This window comes from Boeremia exigua (genome assembly GCF_020726555.1).
Source record: "Boeremia exigua strain MPI-SDFR-AT-0100 chromosome Unknown C7974scaffold_2, whole genome shotgun sequence".
In the NCBI taxonomy this organism is placed as follows: Eukaryota; Fungi; Ascomycota; class Dothideomycetes; order Pleosporales; family Didymellaceae; genus Boeremia; species Boeremia exigua.
In genome coordinates, this window is record NW_025763519.1 from 2749311 (window position 1) to 2776584 (window position 27274).

General features: G+C 52.6%; 11 protein-coding genes across 11 annotated transcripts; 5 read left to right on the forward strand and 6 right to left on the reverse strand.

The window, feature by feature from the left end:
- Positions 1–227: 227 nt before the first annotated feature.
- Positions 228–1426, forward strand: C7974DRAFT_409502 (uncharacterized protein; the record flags this gene model as incomplete). The annotated part of the gene is made up of 4 exons (XM_046143402.1): positions 228–297; positions 350–734; positions 787–1085; positions 1134–1426. 4 exons carry the CDS (start codon positions 228–230, stop codon positions 1424–1426), a joined length of 1047 nt encoding a protein of 348 aa, XP_046001989.1.
- A 399-nt stretch (positions 1427–1825) lies between these two features.
- Positions 1826–2133, reverse strand: C7974DRAFT_409503 (uncharacterized protein; the record flags this gene model as incomplete). The annotated part of the gene is made up of 2 exons (XM_046143403.1): positions 1826–1975; positions 2044–2133. The coding sequence occupies 2 exons, from the start codon at positions 2131–2133 to the stop codon at positions 1826–1828; spliced, it is 240 nt and encodes a 79-aa protein (XP_046001990.1).
- A 1227-nt stretch (positions 2134–3360) lies between these two features.
- On the reverse strand, positions 3361–4293 carry C7974DRAFT_409504 (uracil-DNA glycosylase-like protein; the record flags this gene model as incomplete). Its single annotated transcript, XM_046143404.1, has 1 exon — positions 3361–4293. One exon carries the CDS (start codon positions 4291–4293, stop codon positions 3361–3363), a length of 933 nt encoding a protein of 310 aa, XP_046001991.1.
- A 477-nt stretch (positions 4294–4770) lies between these two features.
- C7974DRAFT_114348 (uncharacterized protein) lies at positions 4771–8618 on the reverse strand. Its single transcript, XM_046135051.1, has 3 exons — positions 8332–8618; positions 5177–8279; positions 4771–5124 (listed from the first exon to the last, which is right to left on the reverse strand). Exons 1-3 carry the CDS (start codon positions 8457–8459, stop codon positions 4852–4854), a joined length of 3504 nt encoding a protein of 1167 aa, XP_046001992.1. The 5' UTR covers positions 8460–8618; the 3' UTR covers positions 4771–4851.
- A 1167-nt stretch (positions 8619–9785) lies between these two features.
- On the reverse strand, positions 9786–10888 carry C7974DRAFT_114361 (uncharacterized protein). Its single transcript, XM_046135052.1, has one exon. It carries the CDS (start codon positions 10729–10731, stop codon positions 9940–9942), a length of 792 nt encoding a protein of 263 aa, XP_046001993.1. The 5' UTR covers positions 10732–10888; the 3' UTR covers positions 9786–9939.
- Positions 10889–13440: 2552 nt separating this feature from the next.
- Positions 13441–14454, reverse strand: C7974DRAFT_386547 (uncharacterized protein). Its single transcript, XM_046141075.1, has one exon. It carries the CDS (start codon positions 14091–14093, stop codon positions 13623–13625), a length of 471 nt encoding a protein of 156 aa, XP_046001994.1. The 5' UTR covers positions 14094–14454; the 3' UTR covers positions 13441–13622.
- Positions 14455–14817: 363 nt separating this feature from the next.
- Positions 14818–17222, forward strand: C7974DRAFT_431294 (uncharacterized protein; the record flags this gene model as incomplete). Its single annotated transcript, XM_046144767.1, has 2 exons — positions 14818–14955; positions 15063–17222. 2 exons carry the CDS (start codon positions 14818–14820, stop codon positions 17220–17222), a joined length of 2298 nt encoding a protein of 765 aa, XP_046001995.1.
- Positions 17223–18216: 994 nt separating this feature from the next.
- C7974DRAFT_302968 (amino acid permease-like protein) lies at positions 18217–19906 on the forward strand (the record flags this gene model as incomplete). Its single annotated transcript, XM_046137925.1, has 2 exons — positions 18217–19087; positions 19137–19906. The coding sequence occupies 2 exons, from the start codon at positions 18217–18219 to the stop codon at positions 19904–19906; spliced, it is 1641 nt and encodes a 546-aa protein (XP_046001996.1).
- A 332-nt stretch (positions 19907–20238) lies between these two features.
- On the forward strand, positions 20239–22822 carry C7974DRAFT_114432 (uncharacterized protein). The gene is made up of 5 exons (XM_046135054.1): positions 20239–21283; positions 21334–21576; positions 21628–21860; positions 21911–22134; positions 22183–22822. Exons 1-5 carry the CDS (start codon positions 20570–20572, stop codon positions 22608–22610), a joined length of 1842 nt encoding a protein of 613 aa, XP_046001997.1. The 5' UTR covers positions 20239–20569; the 3' UTR covers positions 22611–22822.
- Position 22823: 1 nt separating this feature from the next.
- On the forward strand, positions 22824–24755 carry C7974DRAFT_114393 (major facilitator superfamily domain-containing protein). The gene is made up of 3 exons (XM_046135053.1): positions 22824–23062; positions 23119–23375; positions 23436–24755. Exons 1-3 carry the CDS (start codon positions 22874–22876, stop codon positions 24496–24498), a joined length of 1509 nt encoding a protein of 502 aa, XP_046001998.1. The 5' UTR covers positions 22824–22873; the 3' UTR covers positions 24499–24755.
- Positions 24756–24815: 60 nt separating this feature from the next.
- On the reverse strand, positions 24816–25510 carry C7974DRAFT_303538 (uncharacterized protein; the record flags this gene model as incomplete). The annotated part of the gene is made up of 3 exons (XM_046137949.1): positions 24816–24954; positions 25016–25245; positions 25304–25510. 3 exons carry the CDS (start codon positions 25508–25510, stop codon positions 24816–24818), a joined length of 576 nt encoding a protein of 191 aa, XP_046001999.1.
- Positions 25511–27274: the final 1764 nt, after the last annotated feature.

Sequence of the window (27274 nt, forward strand, 5' to 3'; positions counted from 1 at the left end):
GTACAACTTAGGCAAGCTGTCCAGTGCTGTTGCCCTGCATGCCACCAAGGGGTTCTTCGTGGCCCGCTGCGGATGGGCTGTGCTCGATATCGTGGCCACTGTTTGTTTAAATACATAGTCACCCCGCTTCAACTTTTGCGTTCTTATTCTCTTCCCTCTTCTTTGCTTCACCCTTTCTAAACTCACAAGGTACTTGGTCTCCACGTGCTTCATTACACATCGCCAGCATGGACTTCCTCAAGAAGAAGATGAAGGAGCTGCTCGATGACGACGATAAGCCCAAGGATAAGCCCACTGGTGAGCCTCGCATATCCAGCTACCTCGTGGGCAACTTTTGATCCATTTACAGATTCTTCGAATTCAAGTTCGCAGCCTGCCCATGGTGACTCTCATGGAGCACCTGGTGGCGCCGCTCCAGGCGATCGTGCTCTTTCTGATGGCTACTACGGCGGTGACCATAACAGCGGTCCACCACCCCAGCAACAGTATGGCCAGCCGCCGCAACAACAGTACGGTCAGCCGCCGCAGCAGCAATACGGACAGCCGCCTCAACAGTACGGCGCACCCCAAGGTTACGGCCAGCCGCCCCAGGGCTATGGTCAACCCCAGGGCTACCCTCAGCAGTATAACCAGGGCCCTCCCACACCACAAGGCCCTCCTGCGCCGTATGGCGCTCCCCCTCCAATGCCGCCCGGCTGGAACCAGCAGTGGGATCAGAATAGCCAGCGCTGGTTGTAAGTCAATCGCCATACCTACATGGGGATTGCATGTGCTAATGCGAGTCAGCTACATTGAGCAGGCTACAGGCCGCACCCAGTGGGATCCTCCTTCCAACCTGCCTCCTGGCCCCTATGCTCCGCCTGGCCCCAACGCTCCCTACGTTGCTGGAGCTGGTCACGATGAGCGCGGTCTGTTCGGCAATACCCACGGACACAGCGGCCATGACTACAATACAGCGCCTGGCGCACCCGCTGATCCTCTCAAGGCCGAGAAGGAGAAGAAGGACAAGGGCCACTCGACTGCCATGCTCGCAGCGGCTGGTATCGGAGGTATCGCCGCTGGCGCCTGGATTGGGCATGAGCTGAGTATGTTGCGCACCCAAGTTGCACTTCTAGTATGCTAACGCCCGACAGCCGAGAATTCCGATGACGAGAAGAGCTCTGCTGCCCCTGCGGCTGCTGCCGCTGCTCCTGCCGCCGCTGCCCCCGCAGCGTATGCTGCTGCGCCGCCGCCTGCTGCCGACCCATACGCTAACGACCCGTATGGGGATCAGGCCTTCCAGGAGCCTCCCCCAGTTCCTACTCATGATGCAGACGGTGACTCGATTTCAAGTAGCGACCGCGAGTCGCTCGAGGAGAAGCGCCAGGAGCTCATCGAGGCACAGGAAGAGTACCAAGAAGAGCTTGAAGAGGCGTACGATGACTAGACATCTCTTACTTTCGATTCTCAGTTCAAGACAATGGTAAACCTCAGTGCGCATGCACGAAGGGACAGCTACGGCCGAATTTTCTTTCTTACCCCTCGCTTCTTCTATAGCACTCAGCAAGGATCACGCACAGCGTAGCGCATGGTAACCCTATACATCAAACTCTGTATCGTTTCGTTTGTGTTGAAATGGAATGAAATTCTCGGCTAAGGTCAATCGACTACATAGCCCACCACCAAACTCCCTCGCCTTTTCCGTGTCGCAAAGCCGTGACCTTGCCCTTGTGGATATCTCGCGTGTGAACATGTAGGAAATGCAGCGAGTGTGCTGGTCGTTTCTCAGAAACCCGCATTAGTCTCTCTCCCTCCATCTTTGTCTTCTGCAACTAGTGCGACTGCCTTAGCAGCAGCAGTCGAAGCAGTCCAGACAGCACTCGCACGTCTCGCCGCACAACCAACAACAACACAGTGTTGCCAGGCACGCGGCCAGACAACCGCGGTCCTTCTTCTCTTCTTGCGGCGGCGGCGGTGGACCTTGCTGGTAGTACATCTGCATCTACGTTAGTCACTTGCGCTTGCAAAACTCCAGATCTGAAGCACAAATGCCGGGTATCTTACCTGCTGCTGCGGTGGAGGCGGGCCTTGCATGTACTGGCCCTGGGGCGGGGGCTGGGCATAGTAACCCTGGTTTGGCTGCTGGTAGGACATTCTTGCGTTGAGTAATTCAAGTGTGGTTGGAATAGGCTCGAGGTGTGGCTAGGGATAAGGCTGGAGGTGAGGCGTTCTGCGGCGGTAGCAGTCTCGAGAGCAAGATGTGGCAGAAGCTGTGGCAGAAGCTGTGGCAGGAACTGTGGCAGGTGCACAGCAAACGGGCGCTCACAACATTTTATTAGCTGCAGGTCAGGGGCGGATCGCCGGCACCTGTGAGCAGACTGCGCGCCGTGGCGCAGTCAATGGAACACGCAGAGCCCGCGTATCGGCCGCACATGCCGCGTTGAAGACGCTGCGAGGTAGAGCTGCCGTAGGCGCCGCGGGAGGTTTGACGCCCTTGACCATGCTGCGACTGAGCAGCCACACGTGTGGCAGCAATGGATCGCACAAGGCCACTCCCTGATGCAGCACTATTGACCCTGGCGGCTGGGCGCTGCGGTACGCGTGGAATCAGTGTCTTGGCGGCGAAGAGTTAAGGCGCATGACTGAGCGCATTGCATTGAACACTTGTGAGTGACGGTGCATGAAGGTGGTGAAGAAACCTAGGTCACCATTTGCCCTTTGCACACTCCTCTAATATCTACTGTGCATTTTCATGTTCAGTGTGATGTACACATTCCCTTCATTGGTGTTCTGTGGACGATTAACACGTATTTGCGAGATTGCGATGCTAGGTGAGGTTGCTTGAACATGCAAGAGTGCCGAACACCCGTGTACTAGCTGGGGTCTGCTTGCGCCTTAGTGTGGCGGCCGCGGGCACCGAAAGGGCAAGTTCTGGCGCCTCGGTCCGCCGCGGTGGCTTTGCAATGAGCGTTTTCCCAGCACCGCAGCGTAAAAATGACATGTATTGTAACAGAGGCTTGGCTGCATCACAACGTAATGTGGCGCATGCAGAGCCGCGCCACGAAGGGAGACTGGATTGGCATGTGTCAGTGGACAAGCGAAGGTTTGGCGAGAGAAGGCCGGCATTTACTTTGGTATCGAGACGGACATAGCCGACACGCCGTTAGAAGACTGTTGGTCCTAGGTCAGGGATCGCAGATGACAACAGCGCAGTGGACCGAGGCGTTGACAACGTGGGAGTCCCGGGCCTTGCAGGATCGCCCGTTTCGACAAAACAAACAACGGTGAAACAACAAACCGAACAAATACGTGTGTTGCAACCGAGTCAACGACTGACCAAGTGTGAGCTGCGGGCATTACAATGATGAAGGCAAGCAATGTTCAAGCTGCTCGCTCTTCCTTAACCTCTTCCTTAACTTCTTCCTCGATTCCCCCAGGTACGAACCCACGCTCCTCCCGCCTCCGCTGGACCCACTCCCCAAAAGGCTTCCATATCGCCTCCTTCTCCGCAGGCTTCAAACTCGCCGCCAACCCACTCGTACTCGTCGTCACGAACACCTTGCTCCCCTTCCACTCCCCCTCCACCATCCCCATGTTATGCCTCTCATCCTGCCACCCATACGCAAACTCTCCCTTGCTCATACTCCTCCCGTACCGAAACCGCCACACCGCCTCCCAAATACCCTTGCCCACAATACATACAGCCTCCGGTCTGTAGAGCGCAAACTTGCGCTCCAGCTCGCGCGTGCCCTCGGTCATCTCCTCCTTACTGAGCTGCGCAGCGTCTTTGGACGGGCGCTCCACAATATTGGTGTTGCCCATGCAATACTGCGCAGGCAGACTCCTGTCCTCGCTAGGCGCGAGGCGCCGTTCAGTAAGCCCGGACGAGTGCAGCAGCTTCCAGAAATGATTCGAGGGGTGCGCGTACGCGTGTCCGTGGAGCGCGGTGCTAACGCCTGGGTTTGTACCCACGAAAACACATACTAGGTTTGGTTCTAGGATGTCGACGAGCGGGGAGAGGTGCGCGTATTGTGATGGGTCGGCGTATTTGCTGGACTTGCGCTGCTTCTTTGCGGCGCGAGGAGATGGTGTGGCCTTCGTGGCGGTCACAGATGTAGTTCGTAAACGCTTCGCTGGTCGCGCAGGGGATGCGGATGACGGTGTCTGATCTTCCTTGGCTGAGCTGTTGGTGTACTCATACTTTGCTATCCGGCCTTTGAACGATGCAGGTGGTTGTGACGAAAGGGCCTCAGGAGGATCAGGCAACTCATTATCACTCGACAGCATTGTCTTGCTCGAGTCTTCAGTTTTCATTGAGCGTGTTCGCGGCATTTCCTGATTTCTCGGACACGCAATGCTTGGGTGCAGACCAAAGCTGATTTAATGTTATGTTATGAACATGACTTCTCGACCATTAAGTGCCGGATCTCGCTGACGTCATCAACACGAGAACACATGATGAACTCGGAGTGAAAGCTATATGATATGTATATCAATTACATTACTACATACAGTACATATGTAATCACGATGAAACTTGCAGCGAGTGCGCGCCACAGGCGTTGTATTGAATAATGTAGGGACTCTGACTTTTTGTTTCGAAAAACACTACTCGCAATCCACTCAAGCCCGATATATATACTTGAAGATTGAAACAACTGCTCCAAATACTCATTGACCTGCCCCAGATGCTAATACCGTGAACGCCCATCCAATTGTTTTATTTGAGCAACCTTCAACCCAAACCAGCGCCATGCTTAATGTGTAAGGGACTAGAATTAGGAAAGTATTGGTAACGAAAATCGTGCGCCATGCATTACAAAATCATAGGGTATTGAACCAAACGACTGTAGGAAGGGAAATTGAGGGAAATTAGGCAGTGCCTGGTGATATCGCGGGTGAATCGATGTGCTCCTTCGTCCCAGCTATTAAGGAGAAGGGTCCTCTTGGTTGACTAGCAGACGTGTTTATCGGTGCGGGTGCCGCTGGATTGGGAGAATTTTTGGGTGGCGTTCTGTCTCCGCCTTCGTCTTCTTCTTCGATGGGTGGACAGTAGGTCTTTAGAACGTGTTTTAGCGCGGGGCGTCGGATGGGTTTTGACAAGAAGAAGTCCATTCCAGACTCCATACATTGCTTAACGTTAGACTGGGGCGTTGTTAGCATCTTCTAGCTCAATCCGGTCGTTGCAAGTTCATACCTCTTCAGCGTAGGCGGTCAGGGCGACGATAGGGGCGCTGAACCCAGACTGTCGAATCAATCTTGTTGAGTCTAAGCCATCCATGTTCGGCATCTGTACGTCCATAAAGATCAGGTTGTACGGTTCCCCTGCCTCCATACTCTCTTTGACCCTGTCGAGAGCTTCTTGACCATCTTTCGCCACTGTTACGTCGTACACATCCTCTAGCTTGAGCATACGCATAACCACGATCTGATTGGTCGTGTTGTCTTCTGCCACAAGGACCTTGATCTTTTTGCCACCCTTAGTAGCTTCAGCCTCCACACGCTGCATCGCTGCTGCTTGTGAGTTCGGCGACTCTAAGGGAGCATTTGACGCAAAAAAGGGCTGGCTCAAGCCAACCAAGCGGGGTTGCGAGTCTTGCTCAAATGCGACCGGCCCTGCAGTTGTTCCAGCAGCAGCCACGTTTGCGTTCACGTTAACGACAGGAACAGGACTGGGTGCATTTCTGGTCGAGTGCCCCGAGCGAACGGAACGGGCATCCTCCCGTGAGGTAGCACGGGGCTCGTCGACAGAAGAGTTCCTTCGCGAGGTGGGGTCCACTTGCGAGCTTGCTGTACTGTCGGCGCGACTCGAGAGGTGCTTGAGCGGTATTGACATGGTGAAGACGCTACCATGGCCAACCTCACTCTTCAACCCAACAGTACCCTTCATTAAGGTAGCCAGCTGCGAGCAAATGCTCAATCCCAGACCAGTTCCGCCGTATTTCTTGCTAAGACCTAAATCACCTTGCACAAAGGGCTCGAAGATCTTGGCGTGAATGTCTTCAGGGATACCAGGTCCGGTATCCTCGACCTCAAATTCGAAAGATAACCATCGTCCAGGTGGGGGTGTGGCTGCCCGATCCGAAATCATAATGTGTGAATAGGCGGTTGGTTTCTCAAGTGCGTTGATGTGATTCGCCGTTGCGAAGCCATTTGGAGTTGTGGTTGACATTGATCCGACTTCCGAACTTGTCGCCCTGAAGCGGTTCTTCGAATTTCTCGCTGAACTTTGCCTAGAAGCCAGTGAAGCTTTTCTACTATCGGTCATATGCGCTTCTCCAGTACAGCGTATGGTCATCGTGACGTTGCCACCTTGAGGTGTGAACTTGAGACTGTTCGACACGAGATTGATCACCACCTGTAGGATTCGATGTTGGTCTCCGTAGAGGATCATGTCCTTGAGCCGTCCAAGTCCGAAGGGTCCCAGATCGCCAGCGTTGGTTGGTCGTCCATCGTCGTTCAAGTTGGCGTCGTAAGGTCCCTCGAAGCGCACGTTGAGGTTGATACCGCCCTCTTTCGCTTGTTTGTCGAAGATAGCCAAAACTTGTGAGCTAATGTCACGCAATCTAAACTCCTTTTCATCCAGACTCAGCTGCTGCCCAACCTGGTTCTTACTGAATGTCAGAAGATCCGTCAGAAGATTTAGAAGGAGATCGCCACTCTTGTAGATGATACCAAGGGATCTTCTGAGCTTCACGGGATCGTCTTCAGACATGCAGACTGCGCACATACCCAAGATGCCATTAAGCGGAGTCTTAAGTTCGTGCGAGATATTGGCGATAAACAAGGTCTTGCTCTCGTTTGCAGCTTCGGCGGCTTTTTTGCTCTCATTCAACTCAGCTGTGCGCTGCTGCACTCTCTCTTCTAGCCTCTCGTACTGCATCATGAGCTCGTCGGTCATCTCGTTGAATGTTGTAGTCAAGTCGGTCAGCTCATCGTGGATCAGGTGCTTGCGGTCCTTGACCTTCCCAGGAATGCGAAACTGCCGTCTTCTTTCGGCTTCCCTTTTTTCGGCTTTGTTGGCATTTTGATTCCGCCTAAAATGGATAATCTGGCCAAAGAAACCTTCTTTGCGCGCGAGGACTTCATCGTGATCATCGTTCGCACCATCGTTGCCGGAACTCAGGCTTACATCATCTTCGAAAAGATGGGGTGAAACTGTCTTCGTCGTAGCGTCTCGCAAGCGTCGAATAGGGCGACTTGAATAATGCGCGATTGGGAAGGTGAGAATCAGCATGGCACCCATGGTGCCAAACACACAGGCAATGATGACGTTTCGCAGTTGGTAGATAGGTGCCCACACTTCGCCATGAGTCTGCTCAACAATAACAACCCAGTCGACCATTGGACTGTTGACCACACCATAGCCAATTGCAACATCATCACCCTCTTCGTTGCGTGTAGAGATGATACTTCCGGCATTGTTGGTGGCCCCAGTATTTACGCTATAGGCTGTCTTGATAGCAGGGAATTCGGTCCAATCGAATGGAGGTAGATCGAGTCCAACGACGTGATTCCCGTGCCTTTTGACGCTGTCTCTGACCGTAGGAGGGACCAGAAAACGTACTTGAGCGTTTTCGGGTGGGTCGGGATTTGGGTCCTTGTAGAGGTATCCGGCTGGGAAGTGATTGGTGGCGTTATCAGGTCCAAAGAGCATCGTTAGACCACTGTCACCCAGACCCTCCAATTGATTGATGACATTAGTCAGGAGCGAAGCGTCCAGCACAGCCGTCAGCCAGCCGAGGGTTTCAATACTCGATGTATTGTTAATGATCGGTAAAGTGATTGACACCAGACTGAGGGTGTCGTTGACTCTGTACGGCCCAGAGAACAAGTAGCTGGCGTTGTTGATAGTTCTTCCCTCGAATTCGCCTTCGTATGTATTAAAGGTTGAGTTGTAGGGTATTGTTCTGACGTTGAACCTAGGGTACAGCTCTGGAACATAGCCGAAGGCTTCGTCGCCCAATTCTGCTGGTTGACCGTTGGCGTTGTTGAAGGGCAACTGCACACCAAACATGGTGTTGGCAGTGCGACTGAAAAGAATCTGGTTGGACGTGTTCCTGGGGTAGATCCGAGCCTGGATAGCAATGCGGTTCATCATGTCCCCTGTGAAGATAGCATCGTAGTCTTCGCGCGTTCGACTCCACACATCGTTCGAGGTGTTCCCGTTGTAGTAGCGTTGCAGAGCAGTCTGCGGAGAAAGGCGCTTCGAAGCTTGGGCAACGACAATCTGCATGAGGTTTAGATTCGACGACACCTGGGCTGCCTTGAGCGAGGCAGTCAAGTTGAGTCGCGTTGACCTGTAGTCGGTTCACGTTAGCCCAGAGCCGCACGGGCAAGCAGCGCACCGACCTGATGTTGAGCACGAAGTTGTGGTTCGTGACCCAGGTTGCAACAGCAACGACGGCCAAGCCGATCATGGACGCCAGCAGGACCAGACATCCCAGCTGTTCACGGATTGGAATCCGCATCTTGACCATTGCCTCGACACCAGACGGCTGGTGTGTGTCTGTGTCGGTCGGCAGGCGGTGGAGAGTCACAGCCGGAGCGGTGCGGAGGTCAGTCAGCGCACGCTACTCGCAAGCTGCAGCTGGAAGGCGCGGAAGGCGCGGGAGACGACGGGGTCGGGGAGCGAATGCGCGGCTGTGGGCATCCCATTCCTCGGTGCGGGCGCGGACAAGGCGGAGGCCGTGGTGGTGGGCACTGGAGATCTGGTGCACAGTAGGCGCACGGCGAGCGCGGCTAGGCCTGAAAGGGGGCAGGATCGGACAGCAGTCGCAACAGACGGGAGCGCGGACATGCGCAGAAGAAGGCGAGGAACGAGGGGACGAGCAGGGCGCTCTTGGGGCGGCGGCGGTGGAGAGAGACGGGGCGCAGGAGTCCCAAGGAACGGGGCCGGTAGTGGACTCGTTGGACGTGGAGTGCAGGCGAGCGACAAGACACCAGGCACGCCACGACGCGACTGCGTTGCTCTGCAGCCGAAAAGAAACGAGCTGCGCGGACCGCCGGCTGAGATTGGGGGCAGGCCGTTCAAGGCTAGTCGTCGCTTGCAGCCAGACACGGCCTGCCTGTGCTCCCATGCACAAAGTCTGTCAGCAGTCAGCAGCAGGCGCTGCCGCTGCCGCTCCAGTGCTTGCAGAGTGCATCTCGGGAGCACTGCTGAGTTGAGTCGCATGCCATTCTCGCAATTGCATGTCTCGCAGCAATCGCATCTGCGCGGCGCCGCAAATCTGCGGACGACTGGCCGCGACGCAGGATGGGTGGGCGTCCAGCTGCAGGCCCGTTTGTTTCGCGGGCGTCCCCACCTCTCCAGCAGATCGGCAGATTCGTCGCTGTATCGAGATTCTGGCCAGGAGAGTCGAGACCAACCGGCTTGCAAGGGCCCATGCCACGCCTGCCATTTCCGCGCCCTCCTCAAGACCCGACAAAGACAATGCGCTGCTTCGAGTTGTCGGCCAGAGGCAACCGCCATCCACATTCAGTGCAACGAGCGCCGGTTGCTCCTGCCCGCCAACGGCTGCTAGCTGCACACCACTGCACACCGCTGCACACCAGGCCAGTCGCTGACGGGCCGCGCCGCTGTCTGTGGTGGAAGACATCACTACTGGACGCACTATACACATCATCATGCCTTTAGTGCATTGGTGCTTCATCGACGTTTATGCGCCTGCTATGTTCCTGGCTTCATCTCGTCGGCGCCGCCAAGACACCGTTTGATGAGCATGTCTCGTTGCCGCGTCCATCCCAGACACGTTCGCCGTTGACGACTGTTCCCAGAGGCATGTCAATGTCTCACCCTCCCACCGCCCTCAGACTCAACCTGAGACTCATTGTTGCTGACAATGCTTGACTGTTGGTGTCTCAACGAAACCTCAGCCTGGCACACCTGCGTCACCTAAGCACAAGAACGCGCTGCTTCAGTCAACCGCTCAGGTACGTCAAATGAACATCATTGCTGTCTTAGTTGACAGTGAATCCTGCAGACGATCCACGGTGCCCTGACCGATGCTCCTGCACCAACGAGTTTGTCCGTGATCTCGTTGCGTCGTTATTGGAGTAGTGTCGCCCAAGCTTTTGCAGCTGTGTCAACGCTACCATCAGACTGCACACGACCTTCCCAATTCCATCTCTCTGCATTGTCAAGCCATCGCGATAGATAACCAGATCGCCGACTTCGCCTCCTCGTACAGCCAATGTTCCACGATCTGAGTACGTGAACCGCGCAATCACTAGATTCGAGTTCCTCTCGCTCAGCTCCAGCGAGATGGGCCACATCCCAAGTCGCCATTCGTATGCTTTGTTGTCGACAGTAACTGTCCAATCGGCGAAGTTGCGCGAGTCCATGTCGAATCTCGCAGTGAGACCACTGGGATCTATGTGATCGAAGTGAGCGCGCGGCCGCCAAGGCAAAGGTCCATTGTCGTCGAAAGAGATGGCTGCCAGTGTTCGCATGCGGCCATCGCCCGTATACAACACCTCCATCTCCGGCTTCCTCGAGAAGAGTCGGAAGGTATTTGTCGTGATTCGGTATGCTGAATTCGCAGATGGCCCGTACGACACCAGCATTTGGATTTTTCGATCGTATCGTCTCAGGTGGAATGTCCGATATGGTCCGTTGTGGTCGTCATCGTCGTACGCTGGAGCTGTTGAGGCCTCATAGTCAGGCAGCTCCTCGTCGTGCTCAAGATGATCATCATGTATGTCCAGGGCTTCGTCTAAACCAAGGCGGAGAAACTGCTGCTGCGCGTCCATGGCGGGCTTGCATGGCGGCTGGGCAGACTAGTCGAAGGGCTGTGGCATATATGTAGGCGTGGCGTGCATCTTACGGAAGCTCATAGCTCGGGTGAGGAGTGAGGAGGTATGACGACGATGATTTGACATAGCTGATGATGTCGCCTGTTAGTCAGCGATCTTTGACGCGTGAGAGCTTCCGTCTTTGGCAATATCTGCACTGCAGGCCAACAACTTCACACTGACCGACAACTCTAGACGCGTGTCAAACGCCTTCTAAGTATGCGCATTGATTTATCAGACATCGCGATCATACCATTCACGCGTCTATGTTGCTACATGAATGCTTCTGCCTCCGCACAGACTAGCGCAGCCCTAGCCGCATCCCTTTCTCCGGTCACATGCTTCTTCCCTGCACCATCCAAGGATCTCAACACTCGAAATAACCTACACGCGTATTCAGGAAGAAAGAACATGAGGCTCGTCTTGAGATGATTGCCAATCTCCACTTTCCGAATGTAGCTAGTTCCTCCGTATGGTCCGTATCCACACCCTAGTTCCGATCCTGCCAGCCCTGCAGGCGCAACGAGACGCGCTATGCGTCGCGCAAGCAGCAAAGCCACGAGTGGACTGTTGTCCCGATATCGCTTCATAGCTTGTTGGGCCAAGGGCGCTTCATACCGTTTCTCCTGGGCGATTATGGCGATGTGGGCGACCAGCCGTTGCGTACCAAGGCTGACATGTGCGTGATTGCGTTGGCAGGACTCGACGACGGGTAAAAGCAGAGTCTAGATGGTGGTCAAGACCGAAGATGGGCACAAAAGTAAAGCTTCAAGAACATGGTTGCTTAGACAATTTTGACACTGTTGGACAATATTGAGTCAAAAAGATTTAGGATGTTTGAGATTTGTGGCCGGTATTCCAATCGCAAGGTTCAATTGACGGCACTTCGCACGCCTGCCTCACTTGTGCGGATCCTACTAGGTATCCTACTTCTATGTCCTTCACGAATACTCGTCTTCGTCAAAGTTATTGAATGTCCAATGCTCGCGCAGCATCCATCGCTCGCGTCCAGACTCAGCGGCCTCGAGTGCATCAGCCTCGAGTGCATCAGCCTTGAGCTTCCTCTCACGTTGTTGCTTCACTTCATCATACTGATCTAACGGCACCCACCCTTCAGGCCCGACTCCGATCACATCCCTACAAGCCCGAACTTGCTCGTCTGCCTCGATCTGCGCGGCATTCATGCGTAAGCAGTCCTTGGCCTCTTCCTTTGAGAAGTCGATTGGGCAAAGGGGTCTTGCACCTTCATTTGTGCTCGTGTTCAATGTTGTGACGTCGGACCAGTTTTACCCCAACTTCTTCAGATCAGCTTCGGAATTGGTGTTGTCGCCTTCCTATGAAGAAGTGAAGTGATGATGTGCGGCACAGTCTGCAAGTATCTTTCTGGATTGTGTAGGTGCTCAGAAAGGAATACTTTCTGGTAGTCACATAGTTCTCGGCGCAGTCATTGGAATGGGTGACGCGGTCGACCGATTGCTATCAGGTATGTAACCTGTTTCTTAGCCCCAGCTATAAGAACAGCCGATGGATGTGCGACTGTGGAATGGTTAGGGAAGTTACCGGCCGAAAGGGCATCAAGGAAGCATAGCTGGCATGAGGATTCTCAATTGCATCAGTGACAAAGAATTGATACAGATATGGACCACGATCGACACTCAACTTCGGTCTCCTCCCATACCATGAGCTCAGTCTTGTATCTGGACCAACACCCGAGCGACTGTTGTTCGAGGCATTGGTGATAGAATCTTCAATCTTGCAGGCTTTCTCGTCCAGATTTTTTGTATAGTATAGACTACCGCTTGCCGTGAACGGAAGAGCGAATTACAGGTAGTCTAGCTGGACGAGTCGAGTGACTGCAGTAATTCTGGTATTCTCCAATACATCATACTAGACATCACCAAGGTTCGTCCCTGATACTAAAATCATGAATACATACATAGTGCCAGCTAGGTTCTCCAATGTGATGGAGTAATTGTAGGTCTTAGGAACGAGTATGCCGTTCATGCAGATAAAGTCCAGTGTTACAACCTTACTAGCGATGACTAGATGTTTTACTTTGGTAGTGGGATAAGTTGTTCGCTCGACAAGCTGAAAGCTATCATGTATCGTGATCTAAAACATTCGATGGAAGCCTCTTTCATCAAGCTTCTCGGATCGAGCCACATCTTCTACACTCCGGTTAACGACTGAGGCCGCACGATGCTTCAGTTCTGATACGTTGGAAGGCAACCTTCGTTCTGCAAGCTTCAGAGCGTTGTTTCAACTAAGTGTGTCGTCAGTATCATCGATGATTCCGATGGAAGTCAATCAACATCCATCAACCCGATGTATAATTGAATAGCTCTGAAGGTTGCTACCCAGGGCAATCCGCAACATTTTGTCATGAGGCTGCGAAGAAAGCCTTGGACCGCTCTTGGAAGTTTGGACGATTCAAGTCGGTAGAGGAATCTGTGAATCGAAAGATCTAGTGAGGCCCCTTTCTATTGCATCGATACTGTTGTCTCTGGTTGCTGTCTAGTGATGAATTAGACTTTGTACTCGGAAAGACTACCTATCGCCTCGGAAGTTCTTGTTGCATGGGTTAGGCATTGGCACCATTCTGTCCGATTCGTGCGTAAACTCTCAGGGGTGAAACTTTGTTGGAGCATTGTAAGGATCTTATTGATCTGTAAATGAGAGTTCGGTTTGTACTCGGAGGGTATGTGAGCGAAGGAGAGAGTATGGAGAGGCAACGCGCTGCACCTAAACACGTCCAACCAGCCAGCTATGCAGTATACAAACAGTGGTGAGGGAAGTTAACTTGTCATAACCCTTCTGTGCCTAGACGAGACTATCATTCTGCCTCCAGGTCAGTGACGCTTGGGATCTATAGGTTCCAGAGCATCGAGACCGCCGTACCCGAGGCCCCAAGTGTAGGCTCCGTAGTATCTTCCATAGTTCCTCATCCATACGGCCCTGTAACCTTTCACTGCAGCCTGGAAGTCTTTGAGTAGTTGCTCGGCCTTCTCCTTGTCATCTTCACGGGTCGAAGGAAAGTATTTAGCTTTGATGACGTTGAACCAAAATGTCGACTCGGCCGTGGCCATCAGCCCTAAGCCAGCATAGACAGTGAAACGTACGGCCGGTCGTGCCTCCTTGATTTGAGCCCACAGGCTGAAAGACGATGGTGGATTTTCTTGAGGCGAATCAACTTTGTGTGAGAAAAGGAGTCGTTGATTCGGTGGAGATCGAAACGCCGAGCATGGTAGGCTGTGCAGTCGGCGAGTTGGGAATCGTGAGGCTCTCTGCGCTGCTACCAGCATCTGAGCTGTACGAGACATGATGTTTGTGACTTGCAAGAGACGAAAACCGAGAAGGTTGAACAAAGTGTTTATGAAGAACCTACCAGGCAGTACTCACCACTTGCTTCTATACTCCAGCATCTCGCACTTTGTGTCTACAAGTCGGTGATGGTGTTACAGTCAGCCGCCAAGCTGCATCGTCCCTTTTCGGATGGAAAGGGCGAATTTGCGAAATCGACGCAATTTCCCACTAGCCTCGACGACGGGCGAAGAGTGCTCATGTGCGCCGGTGACGTCTGGGTCGCAACGAGATGCAAACGTGCGAACCCATGGTGTGGGCGTGGCAGCCGTGCCTGCAGCTCATGGCCGGCCAGTGGTCAAGTGACGGTTGTACCGTTGTTTGAAGCCTGCCAGCCACTCCTTTGTTCCCTGTTTGCTGGCGTGCAGCGCGGGGGAGCAACGAGCAGGGATACCGCGGCATGGCCATATCCACATCTATGTATCGTTTTGTTGATGGCCCACCCTTTTGCGTGCATCACTCAGGAACGCAAACAAGACTCCACACACCTTGGGGCACTCAGCGCTCAGCACTCAACACACCTACCACCTGTTTTCTTCGCGTCTCTCGACCCTATCGCTGTCGCCTTGAGTACTATGCCCACCTCAACCCACCTCGGCGCACCGCATCCAGCATCTACTATAAGCGCCCAAACCTTAATACTGCTGCCCGTTCTGGCAACCCCGCGGTAGCACAACAGCACGCATGGCGACCAGCAGCGCGGGCTACATTCCAGGGCCGCGCTGTTGCTGTGGTAGCAGCGACTGTGTCTTCCTCGCCCATAATGGCCGCCTGCTCGAGGGTCTCGAACGGGACGTGTCTAAAGCTGCGCAGCTCGGTCAAGTATGTCTACAATTACATGCTCTCCGCCCTGCTGTCCCCGTCTGGCTGCTGCTCCGCTGAGCGGTTATCCTCACCTCCGCGCCATGCCGCTGACCTTTGCACTGCAGGCTTTGCTCGTCCGACATGAGGCCTACGTCGCCGACTCGGAGCGCGAGCGCCGGCAGATGATGGCAACGATCGAACGCCTCGAAAACGAAAAGCTCGAACTCGAAGCCAAGAATGCGCAGACCATCAAGCAGAACCGCAACCTTCTGGACCAGCTAGAGCAGCTGAACGAGTCGATTGGCAGCTCAGACATTCATATTCAGGCCTTGCAGGATGCGCTGCGCTCGACCGAGGAGGAAATGCAACGACTGTCCTCTTTGGCTGCACGAACACAGCTACTAGAAGCTCAGCTATTCGATCTGGAAAGGGAGCAGTCACGACTGCAGCACAAACTGGACACCCGAACGATCGATGAGCGCACGGCCATACAACGCTGGCAAAAGGCCGAACGAACACTTGGCGATCTGCAGGACCAGATCGACCGCATCGAGCGGGAAGCCCGCGAAGAAAGGGAACGCCATGTTGAAGTTGTCGCACGCATGGAGCGGAGAATGGCAGTAGAGGGCGAGCTAGGCTCCGCGGCAGCACGACTCAAGGCAAAGGCTGGACAGGAAAAGAGCAGTAGTACTGTCGTCACCCACTTCGTCAAGGACATACTACATGATAACGCAAACTTGCAACATGGCATCCTGGAGCTTAGGGAGATGCTGGTTAATTCAAACGAGGAGGTCGAGCGCCTACGCGACCAGCTGAGGCTCCACCAACCTGTCTCACCGTCGCCTTCCCAGGAGATTCCCAGGTCAACACTAGACAAGGAGTTAGACCTGGAGACGGATACCGTCGAGCCTGTTGGAAGCCAGGAACTGCACATCCACCATCACTATCATGGGTCGAAACAAAACAAGCATCTACCAAAGATCGCGGCTCAACGAAAACACAACAAAAAGAAGCGTTTCAGTCTTACATCTGGCCACTTCGATCCTGCGCCGTCCCTAAAGCGGAACTCGACTGCCACCATTCTCTCTCAGACATCGGTGACTGTGCCTAACACACACCGCTGGTCGCAAGCGACAACACTCGGCCCTAGCTCTCTACCAAGTTCTCCAATCTCCGAGTCGCATCGCGGATCCATGCACGACCGTGTCTTCAGCGACGCAGCTTACGACTCTTCGAGACCAACCAGCCCTCCTGATTCTATTGATATCCAGTCGCCCATGTTCGGACCAACAAAGTCGGGCGACTTCTCTTTTGATCCAGACACAGTACCTCGTCAGCACCGCAGGAGCAGATCCCGGACTTTGAAGCCTCCAATAATTCTTTCGACAGTTCGCAATACTAGTAGCCCGATCGCCATGACTACTAAGAGTGCTGCCCATGCTGTGATCTCCGCTATCAGCAGCCCAGCTGGCTCATACACGAACGACGTGTTCGTCCTTTCTCCCACTCTCTCAATGAATCCTGAACCTCAAGCTGCGATACCCGAAGAGAACGAGGATGCCTCGATCTTCATGCCTGAAGACGCTGTAACAACTCCACCTGAGGAAACTGAAGACGACATTGATGCCATATCACCTGTTAGGCATTCACGACCTGCCCTACGTCGACATGCGTCCCATGAATCACTCATATCAATTTCCGGGATGGATATACATACATTGCAATCTCGCCCTGCACAACTCCTAATGACAGGTCGATCGCGCTTCACCGGCCCTCAAGGCGCTGGGTCAGTGGGCCCTGAGCTCACTCCGTGGACCGCTACCGCCCACGGCAGCCTCTCGCAGGGTAGAGCAGATAGTAGCGACAGTCGCTCATTCCTGTACTCGACCATCGCAAACCAGAGGGGTGGTCCACGTAAGAGCGACAACCCGTCAGATGGAAAGAGCTCTGGGGGCTGGTTCTTTGGCAAGTGGGGTGCTACTCCTACCTCGACAGCGCCTGCTGCATCATCGTCATTACGGCCGACCTCTTCAGACTCGCGCCAGACAGAGTCTTCACAAGACACCGCGAAGACAACAACGCTAGAGCCTACGGCTCTTAAGAAGAAAGGTCTTGCAAAACCCAAGTTACGACCAAGTGGTGTGAACCAGAACGGTCCGATCTGGGGTTTCTTCGACAACATACCTGAGACGCCCACAAAGGTCGTAGTGGTGGACTACGATGCTGAAGCGCTTGGAGAGGCACTCAATGATCGCAGCCCATCTCGTGTTGTAAGCGATGTCTGAGTTGTATGGTAATATCTCGACACTCGTTCGTATATTTTCTTGGATACCACATTTCCACTAATCTCTACTATCATTTAAATTTTCTTTGTTTTATTGGGATAGAGAAATGCGCTGCTTTGTCTTCAGATAGAAGAACGACAGGCGCGTATGGCAGACGATTTTGGTCTGAGGACGTTGACAGGCACTGTGGATGCCGAATGATGTTAATATACCCCGACACCGTACGGTAGTCTCTCATATGTATCGAACCACAGCGGAGCAACTAGAAGAAGATGTGCAATATACTGATACACAAGTCTGATACTCCATCCCGGTCATCCATTGCTTGTCGAGTTTGCGGGATGATCCGCAATGGATATGATAGTGGCGACATCCTAGTGAGGGATGTATGCAAGGAGAGAACGTTGACACCAGTCCCATTTTTGACCTTATTCATGTAGCGCTGCTCACTCAATCTTCAGCCTAACACAAAACTGATCCCGACCAAAAATTTGCGAGCCACATAGTCTAGGCAGTTGTAGTGTTCGAGATGCTCTATGAATCGCTATCACGCAATCAAAAGCTAGATTGGCGCATCCTCGGCGCTTCTCCATCCTCCGACACCCAACAGAAATGTCTTCCGAAGCTTGACACCCACAAGCACGGTAAAGAAGCTTCTTCTGGCATTGCCCTAGCTTTTTGAGCCTCACGGTCGCTACCCCAGTGGACGCCGCTCGCAGGCTCTCGCCGCTGGACGCGTGGAAATACGGAGCACGCAATATCTCGGCCCTTCTCGCAATCGGTACATTTCTTTAAAAAAACTAGGAGCATGCCCGTCGGAGCTGGTCGCACACGACCAAACTTCCACGGCGAAGATGACAATGTTAATGCGCCTCTGATTGATGCGACTGCTTCGCAAGGCCAGTACAATACGTTTTCAACAGGGACTTCCTCCGACGGCCCAATCAGCAACGCCACCTCATATTCATCGGGCAGGAGCCCCATCAACGGCACCATGAGTAAAACAGACCTCGATGTCGGCACCAACGTGTCCCATGGTGATGACCTCGAAGCTTCTTGGAGTCGACACCAGGACCATGAGGGCGACTTCGTTACGCAACTCGAAAACAACAGCCTCGCTCGAGGTCTGCGCCAACGCCATATTCAGATGATTGCCATCGCTGGAGCCATTGGAACGGGACTCTTCCTTGGACTTGGTGGCTCAATCCAGACTGGCGGTCCCCTGGGTGCACTCCTGGGCTACGCGACTGTTGGACTCATTGTGTGCGCAGTGCAATTCGCGCTGGGAGAAGTCGCCGCGCTGTTGCCGGTAACGGGTTCCTTTGTCAGACATGCCGAGTTCCTCGTTGACCCTGCGTTCGGCTTCGCAATCGGATTGAACATTGTATACGGCAATCTGCTTTCGGTACCCGCAGAGATCTCGGCTATTTGTGTCCTCTTTCAGTATTGGACTGATCTGAACCCTGCAGTATGGATCTGCATATTCATTGTCATCACCTTTGTGGTTGGCATTTCATTTGTGGGGATCTATGGAGAAATCGAGTTCTTCTTCGCTTGTTTGAAGATCCTCCTTGTTGTCTTCCTGATCATCTTTGGTCTGGTCATCGATCTTGGTGGTATTCCAGGACAGGAACGGATTGGCTTCAGGTACTGGAAGCAGCCAGGTCCATTCGTTGAATTTGTCACTACGGGGCCATGGGGCCAATTCCTTGGATATTGGGCCGTCATGACGAATGCCGTCTTCAGCTTCGCGGGCGTTGAGAGTCTAGCAATGGCTGCTGCTGAAACGCAGAACCCGCGCCGAAACATCCCAAAGGCCTGTAAGAAGGTCTTCGCCCGTGTCTTGATTTTCTACATTCTAGCAGGTATGTTGAGCTCTCCTGGGTGTATAGATATTGCTCTAACGACATTTAGTTCTTATCGTTGGTATGATTGTGGCCTCTGACGACCCCCGCCTGAATGACCAGTCTGGCGACGCAACACAGAGTCCCTTCGTAATCGTCGCTTCAGCCGCTGGCATCAAAGCAATTCCCTCAGTCGTCAACGCTGTTGTGATTACCTCTGCCTGGTCTTCGTCCAACCAAGCTCTTCTCTCCGGTACCCGTGTTCTCTACGGTCTCGCCATCAAAGGACAGGCGCCCAAGATTTTCCTCCGCACATCTGCCTGGGGCGTGCCATACGTATGCGTATGCTTCAACACATGCTTCATGTTCCTCGCCTTCATGGCCCTCTCGAGCAACGCTATGACAGTCTTCTGGTGGCTCGTTGATCTTACAGCTGCTGGTGTCCTCGTATCCTGGTCCTCGATCTTGTTCAACCACATCCGTCTTACCCAAGCAATGAAGAAACAAGGCATATCGCGCACCGAGTTACCATTCTACAATAGCTGGACCCCGTATTCGTCGCCGGTCGCGCTGTTCATGTGCTTGACCATCCTACTTACTGGTGGCTTTTCGGTGTTCACGAAAGGTGGATGGTCAACAAGCAGTTTCGTGTCATCGTATTTGGACATTCCACTTGTAATTGCTGCCTTCTTGCTGTGGAAATTCATCAAGGGGACAAAGTTTGTGGATCTGACTGAAGTGCCGATCAGAGCTGCACTTGAGCAGGTTGCATTGAATCCTGAACCCTTGGAGCCAAAGTCTACAGGGTGGAGAAAGGCCGTCAACTTCTTGTGGGACTGAGTGCTTTGACTTAGCGATCTTTGAGTATAGAAAGTGCTTTATCCAAAGTTTCACAACCACTCTATTCACGACTAATTTTGAGGACTGACTTTTGAGATTCCTAACGGGGTGCCACACCAATATCCGGGGTCACATGACAGCCACATCGTAAATTCAAGATTCGTACTCGAGAAAGCTGACTAGCTATCAGCGACCTTGGAATTCAAATATTTGAAGGTCTGAAGGCTGCTTGCGATTTATCAATGAAGGGCCTCGACATTTCATCTTAGTCGTGATCAGCACTAGGTATAGGTGCTAGTCATTATGCTGTCATCGGCACGGCTGGGGCAACTGCAGTCTTGTAATAGGCGACGCGTCTACAGCTGCAGCGCATCACCTGTCTTTCTCGTAAAAAGCAAGCCTTGTGACCCGTCGTTCCCATCGTAGCTTTTTGTGTACGTCTCTACGAGGTTGCCTGACGTGGTATTTGGGTGACGCCCGATGACGTGCCAGCAAACACGAGACAGCCACACAAGTTGTAGGCAATAGGCAAAGGAGCTGCACATCAATAACGTTTCATCATTGAACTTTGTCGTCACCTTACATTGATACGGAATATGTCATCTTAGCTGCCTACAAACTCTAATATCACATAGCGTGCAGACGATCTACTGCTAGGCAGCCATGCAACAACAGCGACAACAGGAGCCGGCTCTAGTCGACGAGTTCGAGATCGGACTTGACCGAGCCAAGATCACGAAGTCTGCGCAGATCCAACTACCAGAGTCACATGAAACAGAGAAGCAGGGCACAGAGTCTGATTCGGAGTCAGACAGTCCACGCTCGCCGTCTCATAATCTCGTTGAATCGATCAAGTTTAAGAAGCACAAAGCTGGCATCAAGATCAGAAAGAAACTTCATATTGGGAGGGCCTCAGATGACTTCGATCTTACTACGACAGCCATCGCAGGGCGACATGACGCATCACAGTCACGGTATGTGACCGACGCACCAGAGCCTGACCGCACCACATTCAAGGACTTCGTCCACAATCCTATCGATAGTGTTAGAGCGAAAGTGGCAGAGCACAGTAATCAGCAGTTTGCAGGACAGATGACAGCGAAAGAGATACCCCATAGCAACGAGGTCGATCTCCTCCAGGCTTCAGAAGCAGTTGAGGCTGCAAACACCGATGCACAAAGGTTGCTTGCGATACAAGACCTCTCCAAGCTGATGAAAGAGCGCCAAGCTACTTATGCACGATGGACTATCGATCGCCACATAACAAAGGTCAGGCTTTTGCCGCGCGAAGAAATGAAGTTGAAGTCAAGGTCAGACTTTGAGAAGTACAGTCCGCAGGAAGGCCTAGTCATCGATTGGAGAGCATATGGGCAACATGTATGTTTGGGCTCGACCACCTCACTTCAGGGTCTTCTAACTAGCAATAGTTGCTTGTGTACTACGCACATCAGTATGGAGGACAGTATATCGGCTACGGTTCAGATCTACCAGCACCTTCCAAGCACACGATCATGCCGAACATCGAGCGTTTTTTGATTGCCTCATCGCCGCTGCAAGAGCTCATAATGACATCGCGAAGAGTTTACCGGTGGGAACAGCCGTCGAAAACGGCCAAGTACCTGTTGGTATATTCTGTTCTCTGGTACTTCAACATGTTACTTTCTGGCTGCGTAAGTTTAGATAAGTGCCGGGAAGGTGGAACAATTCGCTGACTTGTACAGTTAGCAGCATTTGTGTATCTTGTGATCGAGCGTCGTTCACACGGGAATACCATGCAGGATTTACGCGAAGACATCAAACATCGAGAGGATCAGCGCACGACGGCTTTATCGCTAACAGAACTAATCGTGAAAGAAGGCGACGAACAATGGTCGCAAGATCTCATTGATGGGCTGGGCCCGTGGTTCATGGTCCAACTTGCTGACTTGGCAAATTTCTTTGAGACTATGCGCAAGTATGTTGTCTGCATATCACATGGTATTTGTGAAGCTGATCGGTCTATAGCTTTTACGAATGGCGTGTTCCTCACCGGACAATACGTATGCTGATTCTTCTCATCGCTATTACGCTCGTCACGGCACTGGTCCCGATCTGGTTATTCGTCAAAACTATAACATTCTCCATGGGCTTCACATTCTTCGCGCTTTACCCAATTGCGGTCAATTTCCCCGAGTACAGGCTACTGGTTTCGCCTACGAAGCGTTTCCTGTGGAACATCCCAACACATGGTAGGTCCAACATTGCTTGGTGAGAGAAATCCCCTGACGCTGTCTTAGGCGAGTGGGCTATTAAGTACATACAAGCTGAGGGAATTCGTCTTGCCCAATCTTCTGAGCCTGTCGCATCTGGTCCGGCACAGCTTTCTCCCACGTTTGATCCTGCCCATGATCACAACAGCTATACTGCGCACTACAAAAAGATTACCGGGCGTCTCATCGTGAGCGCTGGAGGAGTTCGTTTTGTCTCAAACTTAGGACACAGCATCTCATGGTCTATCAGGTATGATGAACTCCAGCGGTTCGAGAAGGAAGAGCGCGTTGTTGAAAAAGAAATTCCAAGTAAGCTGCAGTGGGACTCTGGTCAAGATCTGAAATTTGTTAGCAAAGATGGGAGAGAGTACCTCCTCAAACAGGTGGACAAGCGAAATGAGGCATTCTCCCAAGTTGTCGGCTTTTCCAATATCATTTGGCAGGTCGTTTGGTGAGGCTACGCTTCGCCGCGGTTTACCTGAATCGGAACGCACCTAAATGACCCACAATTCACTCTTGGCTTACCCCACTCTTTGCATCTCATGGTTACACTATCTCCGATATCGTTGGCGGAAAACAACCACCCATGCTAAGCAGCGATAAGACTTAGACGCGGCTGCTTGGCCACGCCACGGCTGCACGCTTTTAAAAGCAATGCGCGCCGTATACAGGCTTGAAAGATAATTCATCGGTTCGTCTTCGGAAAGTACAGGACATCATGGCAAGTCCATCACCCGAGCAGGAAGTCGCCCCTGCGGGCGACCAGCACAGCGATGACATCGCGAAACGCGTCTTGCGCAAAATTGACTGGCGACTGATTCCGCTCATGTTCATCACGTACAACTTGAACTTCATGGACAAAACTATCCTGTCTTCAGCCTCAGTATTTGGCTTGCGAAAAGACAATGTACGTTGTGCTCACTTCGCCGTCGCTGCCTCGAATCTCGAACTGACAGCCTGCAGCACTTGGAGGGCCAACAATACTCTTGGGTTTCTAGCGTCTTTTACTTTGGATACTTTTTCTGGGAATATCCTACCACCTTTCTCATCACTCGACTCCCAGTGGCGAAGTACCTGGCTGCGAACACGTTCGTCTGGGGTATTGTTGTGGCTCTCACAGCAGTCTGCTCCAACTATGGCGGCTTGATCACTGTCCGATTTTTCCTTGGTGTGGCTGAAGCCACCATCACTCCAGCTTTCCTATTCATCACAAGTACCTGGTAAGCTTTCACACCAACTCTGCGAGGCTAATCATGTTTGGGGCTGACGAATACTCCTAGGTACACACGAGACGAGATTCCCACTCGCACAGGCTTGTGGTTTGCTGGCAACTCTGTCGGCGGCCTCGTCGCTTCCTTCCTTGCGTATGGCCTAGGTCATGTCGAGAACTCGCTTGCACCCTGGATCTGGATGTACATCATTCTCGGATCGCTAACCTTTCTTTGGGGTATCCCCATGCTTCTCTTCCTACCGGACAGTATTGCAACGGCCAAGTTCCTGACAGAGGAGGAACGTGAAGTCGCAGCACGACGTGTAGTCCTTGCAGGTACCGGAAGAACTGACAACACTAGGTGGAAGCTCGACCAAGCCCTAGAGTGCCTTCGAGACCCTAAAACATGGATAATCTTCTCCATGAGTCTGCTCACTCAGATACCCAACGGTGGCACCCAGAATTTTGGTAACCTTGTCATCAAGAGCTTTGGCTTCACAAGCCTGCAATCCACCCTTCTAGTCATTCCAGCCTCTGTGATCGCAGCAAGCACAATCGCTGGCACAGGGTGGGTAGCCGGTCGTTTCCGCCAGATGAACTGCATCCTCATCATCTGTGTCGTTGTACCCGCCGTGGTGGGCTGCTCGCTGATCTACGTCCGCCCAAAGACCTCTTCTGGCGTCCAGCTCTTCGGCTACTTCCTGCTCTCCACCGGTCCCGGCGCAATCCCACTACTCATGTCCCTCGTAGGCGCAAACTACAAGGGCGTGACCAAGAAAATGACAATGACGGCGATGCTGTTCATCGCTTACTGCGCTGGTAACATCGCCGGACCGCAGTTCTTTCGTGCGGCGGAAGAACCTCATTACAACACTGCGTTCAGAGCAATTCTGGTGTGCTACTGCTTGGTTATCGGACTTGCTGTCGTGCTGAGGTGTTATTTGCAGTGGTTGAATGCGAAGAGGGAGAGGGAAGAGGGCGTCAAGGGTGATGCAGGGTCTTCCGGGGTGATAGCTGGCAAGGTTCTTGATGAGTCAGAGCAAAGCGCTAGAGTTACTGAGGTCGATTTGCAAGTCGAGGGGTTGGACGATGTCACCGATTGGGAGACATTTGGCTTCAGATATCGTCTGTAAGTGATTGGTCATGCGCCAATATGTCGAATATCATAGCACGTCAAAAGTCTGAGTAAGAAATGTAATGTGGTCTTCAAGTAACGTCTTCTCAACTGAAGATTTGGTTCTCAGTCTGACAAACGTTCAAGTTATCATTAGACATTGTAGCTACCACCTACTCTCACAACTCACTAGCGGTGATTCCACCGCGACCATGCGACAACACAATTCACCAAATACCACTCATCATACCCGTCAGTAACGCATCAACATTACCAAAGTTCGCCCACCTAAAACCTCTCCTTCCTCATACTAAGCCATCAGACTTCCATATAAGCTTAGACAGCCTCTTCCGGTACAGTAGCGGGCACAGGACCAACACCATGCTCCTTCTCGACACCCACGGCATCAGAGCCCCTGAAGCGCTGTACATCCCAGAGCCTCGCCTCGAGCAGCGTACCAACAAGGCTTGTAAAGCTGCCTCGAATCAGCGACCATGGACCTCAACAAAGTCAAGACTAGGGAAGGAGCGACTTACAAAGCGATAAACGCAAACGCCTCCAGTGTCCGCTTCAGACTGCACTTGTTCACGAAGCGAGGCGAGTTCACAGCACAGCCGCCGTTGTACTCGTAATCCTGCGCCGCGAAGATGAAGGCCGTGAGCCAGAGGTACGACACCACCCAGGCGAGCGGGGCGAGGTAGCCCTTGTACGACTTGATCAATGGCAGAACCAGCGCGGGGATGTAGAGGAAAGTGTCAATGGCAGCCTTGTCACGTGTTAGTAGCTGGGCGAGGGCGAGGGATGTGGTGTGAAGGGTGACGTACAAGGGCGACCCAGTAGCGGAGGTGCGTGTTGTGGGTGTACTCGTTGATGAAGTAGGCAGAAATGCCGAGGACGATGATGGAAGAGATAATGTGCAAGACGTGGTTTGCTGCGAGGAGGGGACGGAGCAGTTTGTTTGCGCGAGGGGTAGGAGCGCCGTAGTCGTTTCCATGCTCTGCTACTGCGTTGTTGCGACGTCCGAACCTCATCATTGCAGTGTGATTGGACAGTGTTCGTGTTGGTGTTAGTTCTAGTGAAGAAGGGGAATTATGTGTTAGCTTGAGAGACGCTTGCGTTTGTACTGGAAGTTGCGTATTCAAGCTGCGACGAATACCCCCTCTTATATCTCCTTCCCAGCCATCGAACAACCCCTCACGGCACTGCACCTCATCAACACAACGTCGTCACACCCCCCAAGCAAGGAAAGTACCGCTTCCAGCCACAGACCCCCTGCGTGTATCACCAGACTTACTCACCATTATTCCATTATGTCGAGTCCATCCTGCGGCTCTCGACCAATCGAAATGCACCTGAAAATGTTTTGTTGAAAAAGAAACTTAAGACGAACGTCAGGATGCGCCAAATCGGCTCCATCCGGATGCCGTGGTAAGCATGTGGTGCGAAATGCAGGGATGCCGGAGCGTTTTGAGCCACACAAACTCTTAACACAAAGCTTGGCAACGTCGATCAATACCACAACACTGGGACGCCGAACAGTGTCAGCATTATCGTTGATCAATAAGGCTACGAAAAGCCATCCACGGCTGTGGCGTGACGTGTTGGCTCAGGGCCTATGTGTCGTGGCTGCAAAGGATCTGTGAGCCAACCGGGGCTTGCATCATGCTCAGTCACGACCATGGTCAATGGAAGCGGTAACATACTTCCTCAAGTACTTCGTAAAGCAAGTTCCGCCCCAAGACGCTTCTGCAGGCGTCGGCACCAGGATCTTGTGGCCATGGAAGCACCTTTTTTGTAGCCAATCAACAAGGTTCAGCATCCATGCGTTGGCAGGAAACATCCGTGACAACGAACGGTAGAAGTTAGAACGTCATTATTACGTCCAGCTGTCTGTTTGGATCACGAGTCAACAACAGTTGTGCCAACAGTCCTTGGCAAGACCATATCACAGGATCCAAGTGCACGATGCTGACATACGCACAGCGAGTCGGGGCCTCTAGGAGAATGATGCGATGTCGAAGATTGGCCAAACCTTACTGTATACATACATTGCGCACCGGCATTATGCATCGGTCCAATGTGGGTGGATTTTGTGGTGCAGTCCCATAAGCACAACGACGCAACATTCACATGATCGAAATTTTAGTTGTGAGGTGCATAACTGAGCACATCAGCAGAAGCGGTGAGACGAAATCCCCAACGATCAATTATGCCTGTGGGAAGATGCCTGGCATTGACTGAGGCCGGCTCGCGTACTGGAATCAGGAAGCTTATCTTACCTGTACCAAGCGGTGGATTTGTTCTAATTCCGACATTGACCCTGCAAAACGATGATTTCCTTGATGTCAATGTACAGTACTCCCTGGACATATCCATCACTATCGACGTGAGCTTCATACTGCGCACTGAGCAGTGTAGCGACAACGGAGTCGCATTCGCAGGCGATACCGAATCCATGATGCAGGGATACAATCACTAAGCTGCTTATAAGGTTCTCGTTCAATGTTTTGCCGTAAAAGACGGTGTCAAATGTGTGTGAACTCCGACCCTGCTTTCGGCACTGGTCAACACGAAACGGTTTAAGACGAGGCTGCAGAAGCACAGCTTCACTCACCGCTAGCATAGGAAACTCTCCGAACAACCCCTGTAATTTGGCCTGTTGGCCAGATCTGTAAGTACGTGAAGGCACTTATTCAGTCGCCGTCTAGATACTCATATGACCTTTAAAAGCGGAGTCTGTCATTCAGAAGGTGCTGATCGACTGTTCTGTGACTCCAATCAAGGATGTAGAAACA

Coding starts and splice junctions, on each gene's coding strand:
- C7974DRAFT_114348 (XM_046135051.1), bottom strand. CDS start 8,459: ATGGTCAAGATGCGGATTCCAATCCGTGAACAGCTGGGATGTCTGGTC. Junction 8,280..8,331: donor AACTTCGTGCTCAACATCAG/GTCGGTGCGCTG, acceptor AACCGACTACAG/GTCAACGCGACTCAACTTGA. Junction 5,125..5,176: donor TGACCGCCTACGCTGAAGAG/GTATGAACTTGC, acceptor ACAACGCCCCAG/TCTAACGTTAAGCAATGTAT.
- C7974DRAFT_114361 (XM_046135052.1), bottom strand. CDS start 10,731: ATGGACGCGCAGCAGCAGTTTCTCCGCCTTGGTTTAGACGAAGCCCTG.
- C7974DRAFT_386547 (XM_046141075.1), bottom strand. CDS start 14,093: ATGTCTCGTACAGCTCAGATGCTGGTAGCAGCGCAGAGAGCCTCACGA.
- C7974DRAFT_114432 (XM_046135054.1), top strand. CDS start 20,570: ATGCAACAACAGCGACAACAGGAGCCGGCTCTAGTCGACGAGTTCGAG. Junction 21,284..21,333: donor GGAGAGCATATGGGCAACAT/GTATGTTTGGGC, acceptor AACTAGCAATAG/TTGCTTGTGTACTACGCACA. Junction 22,135..22,182: donor GTGGAACATCCCAACACATG/GTAGGTCCAACA, acceptor ACGCTGTCTTAG/GCGAGTGGGCTATTAAGTAC.
- C7974DRAFT_114393 (XM_046135053.1), top strand. CDS start 22,874: ATGGCAAGTCCATCACCCGAGCAGGAAGTCGCCCCTGCGGGCGACCAG. Junction 23,063..23,118: donor TTGGCTTGCGAAAAGACAAT/GTACGTTGTGCT, acceptor GACAGCCTGCAG/CACTTGGAGGGCCAACAATA. Junction 23,376..23,435: donor CTATTCATCACAAGTACCTG/GTAAGCTTTCAC, acceptor GAATACTCCTAG/GTACACACGAGACGAGATTC.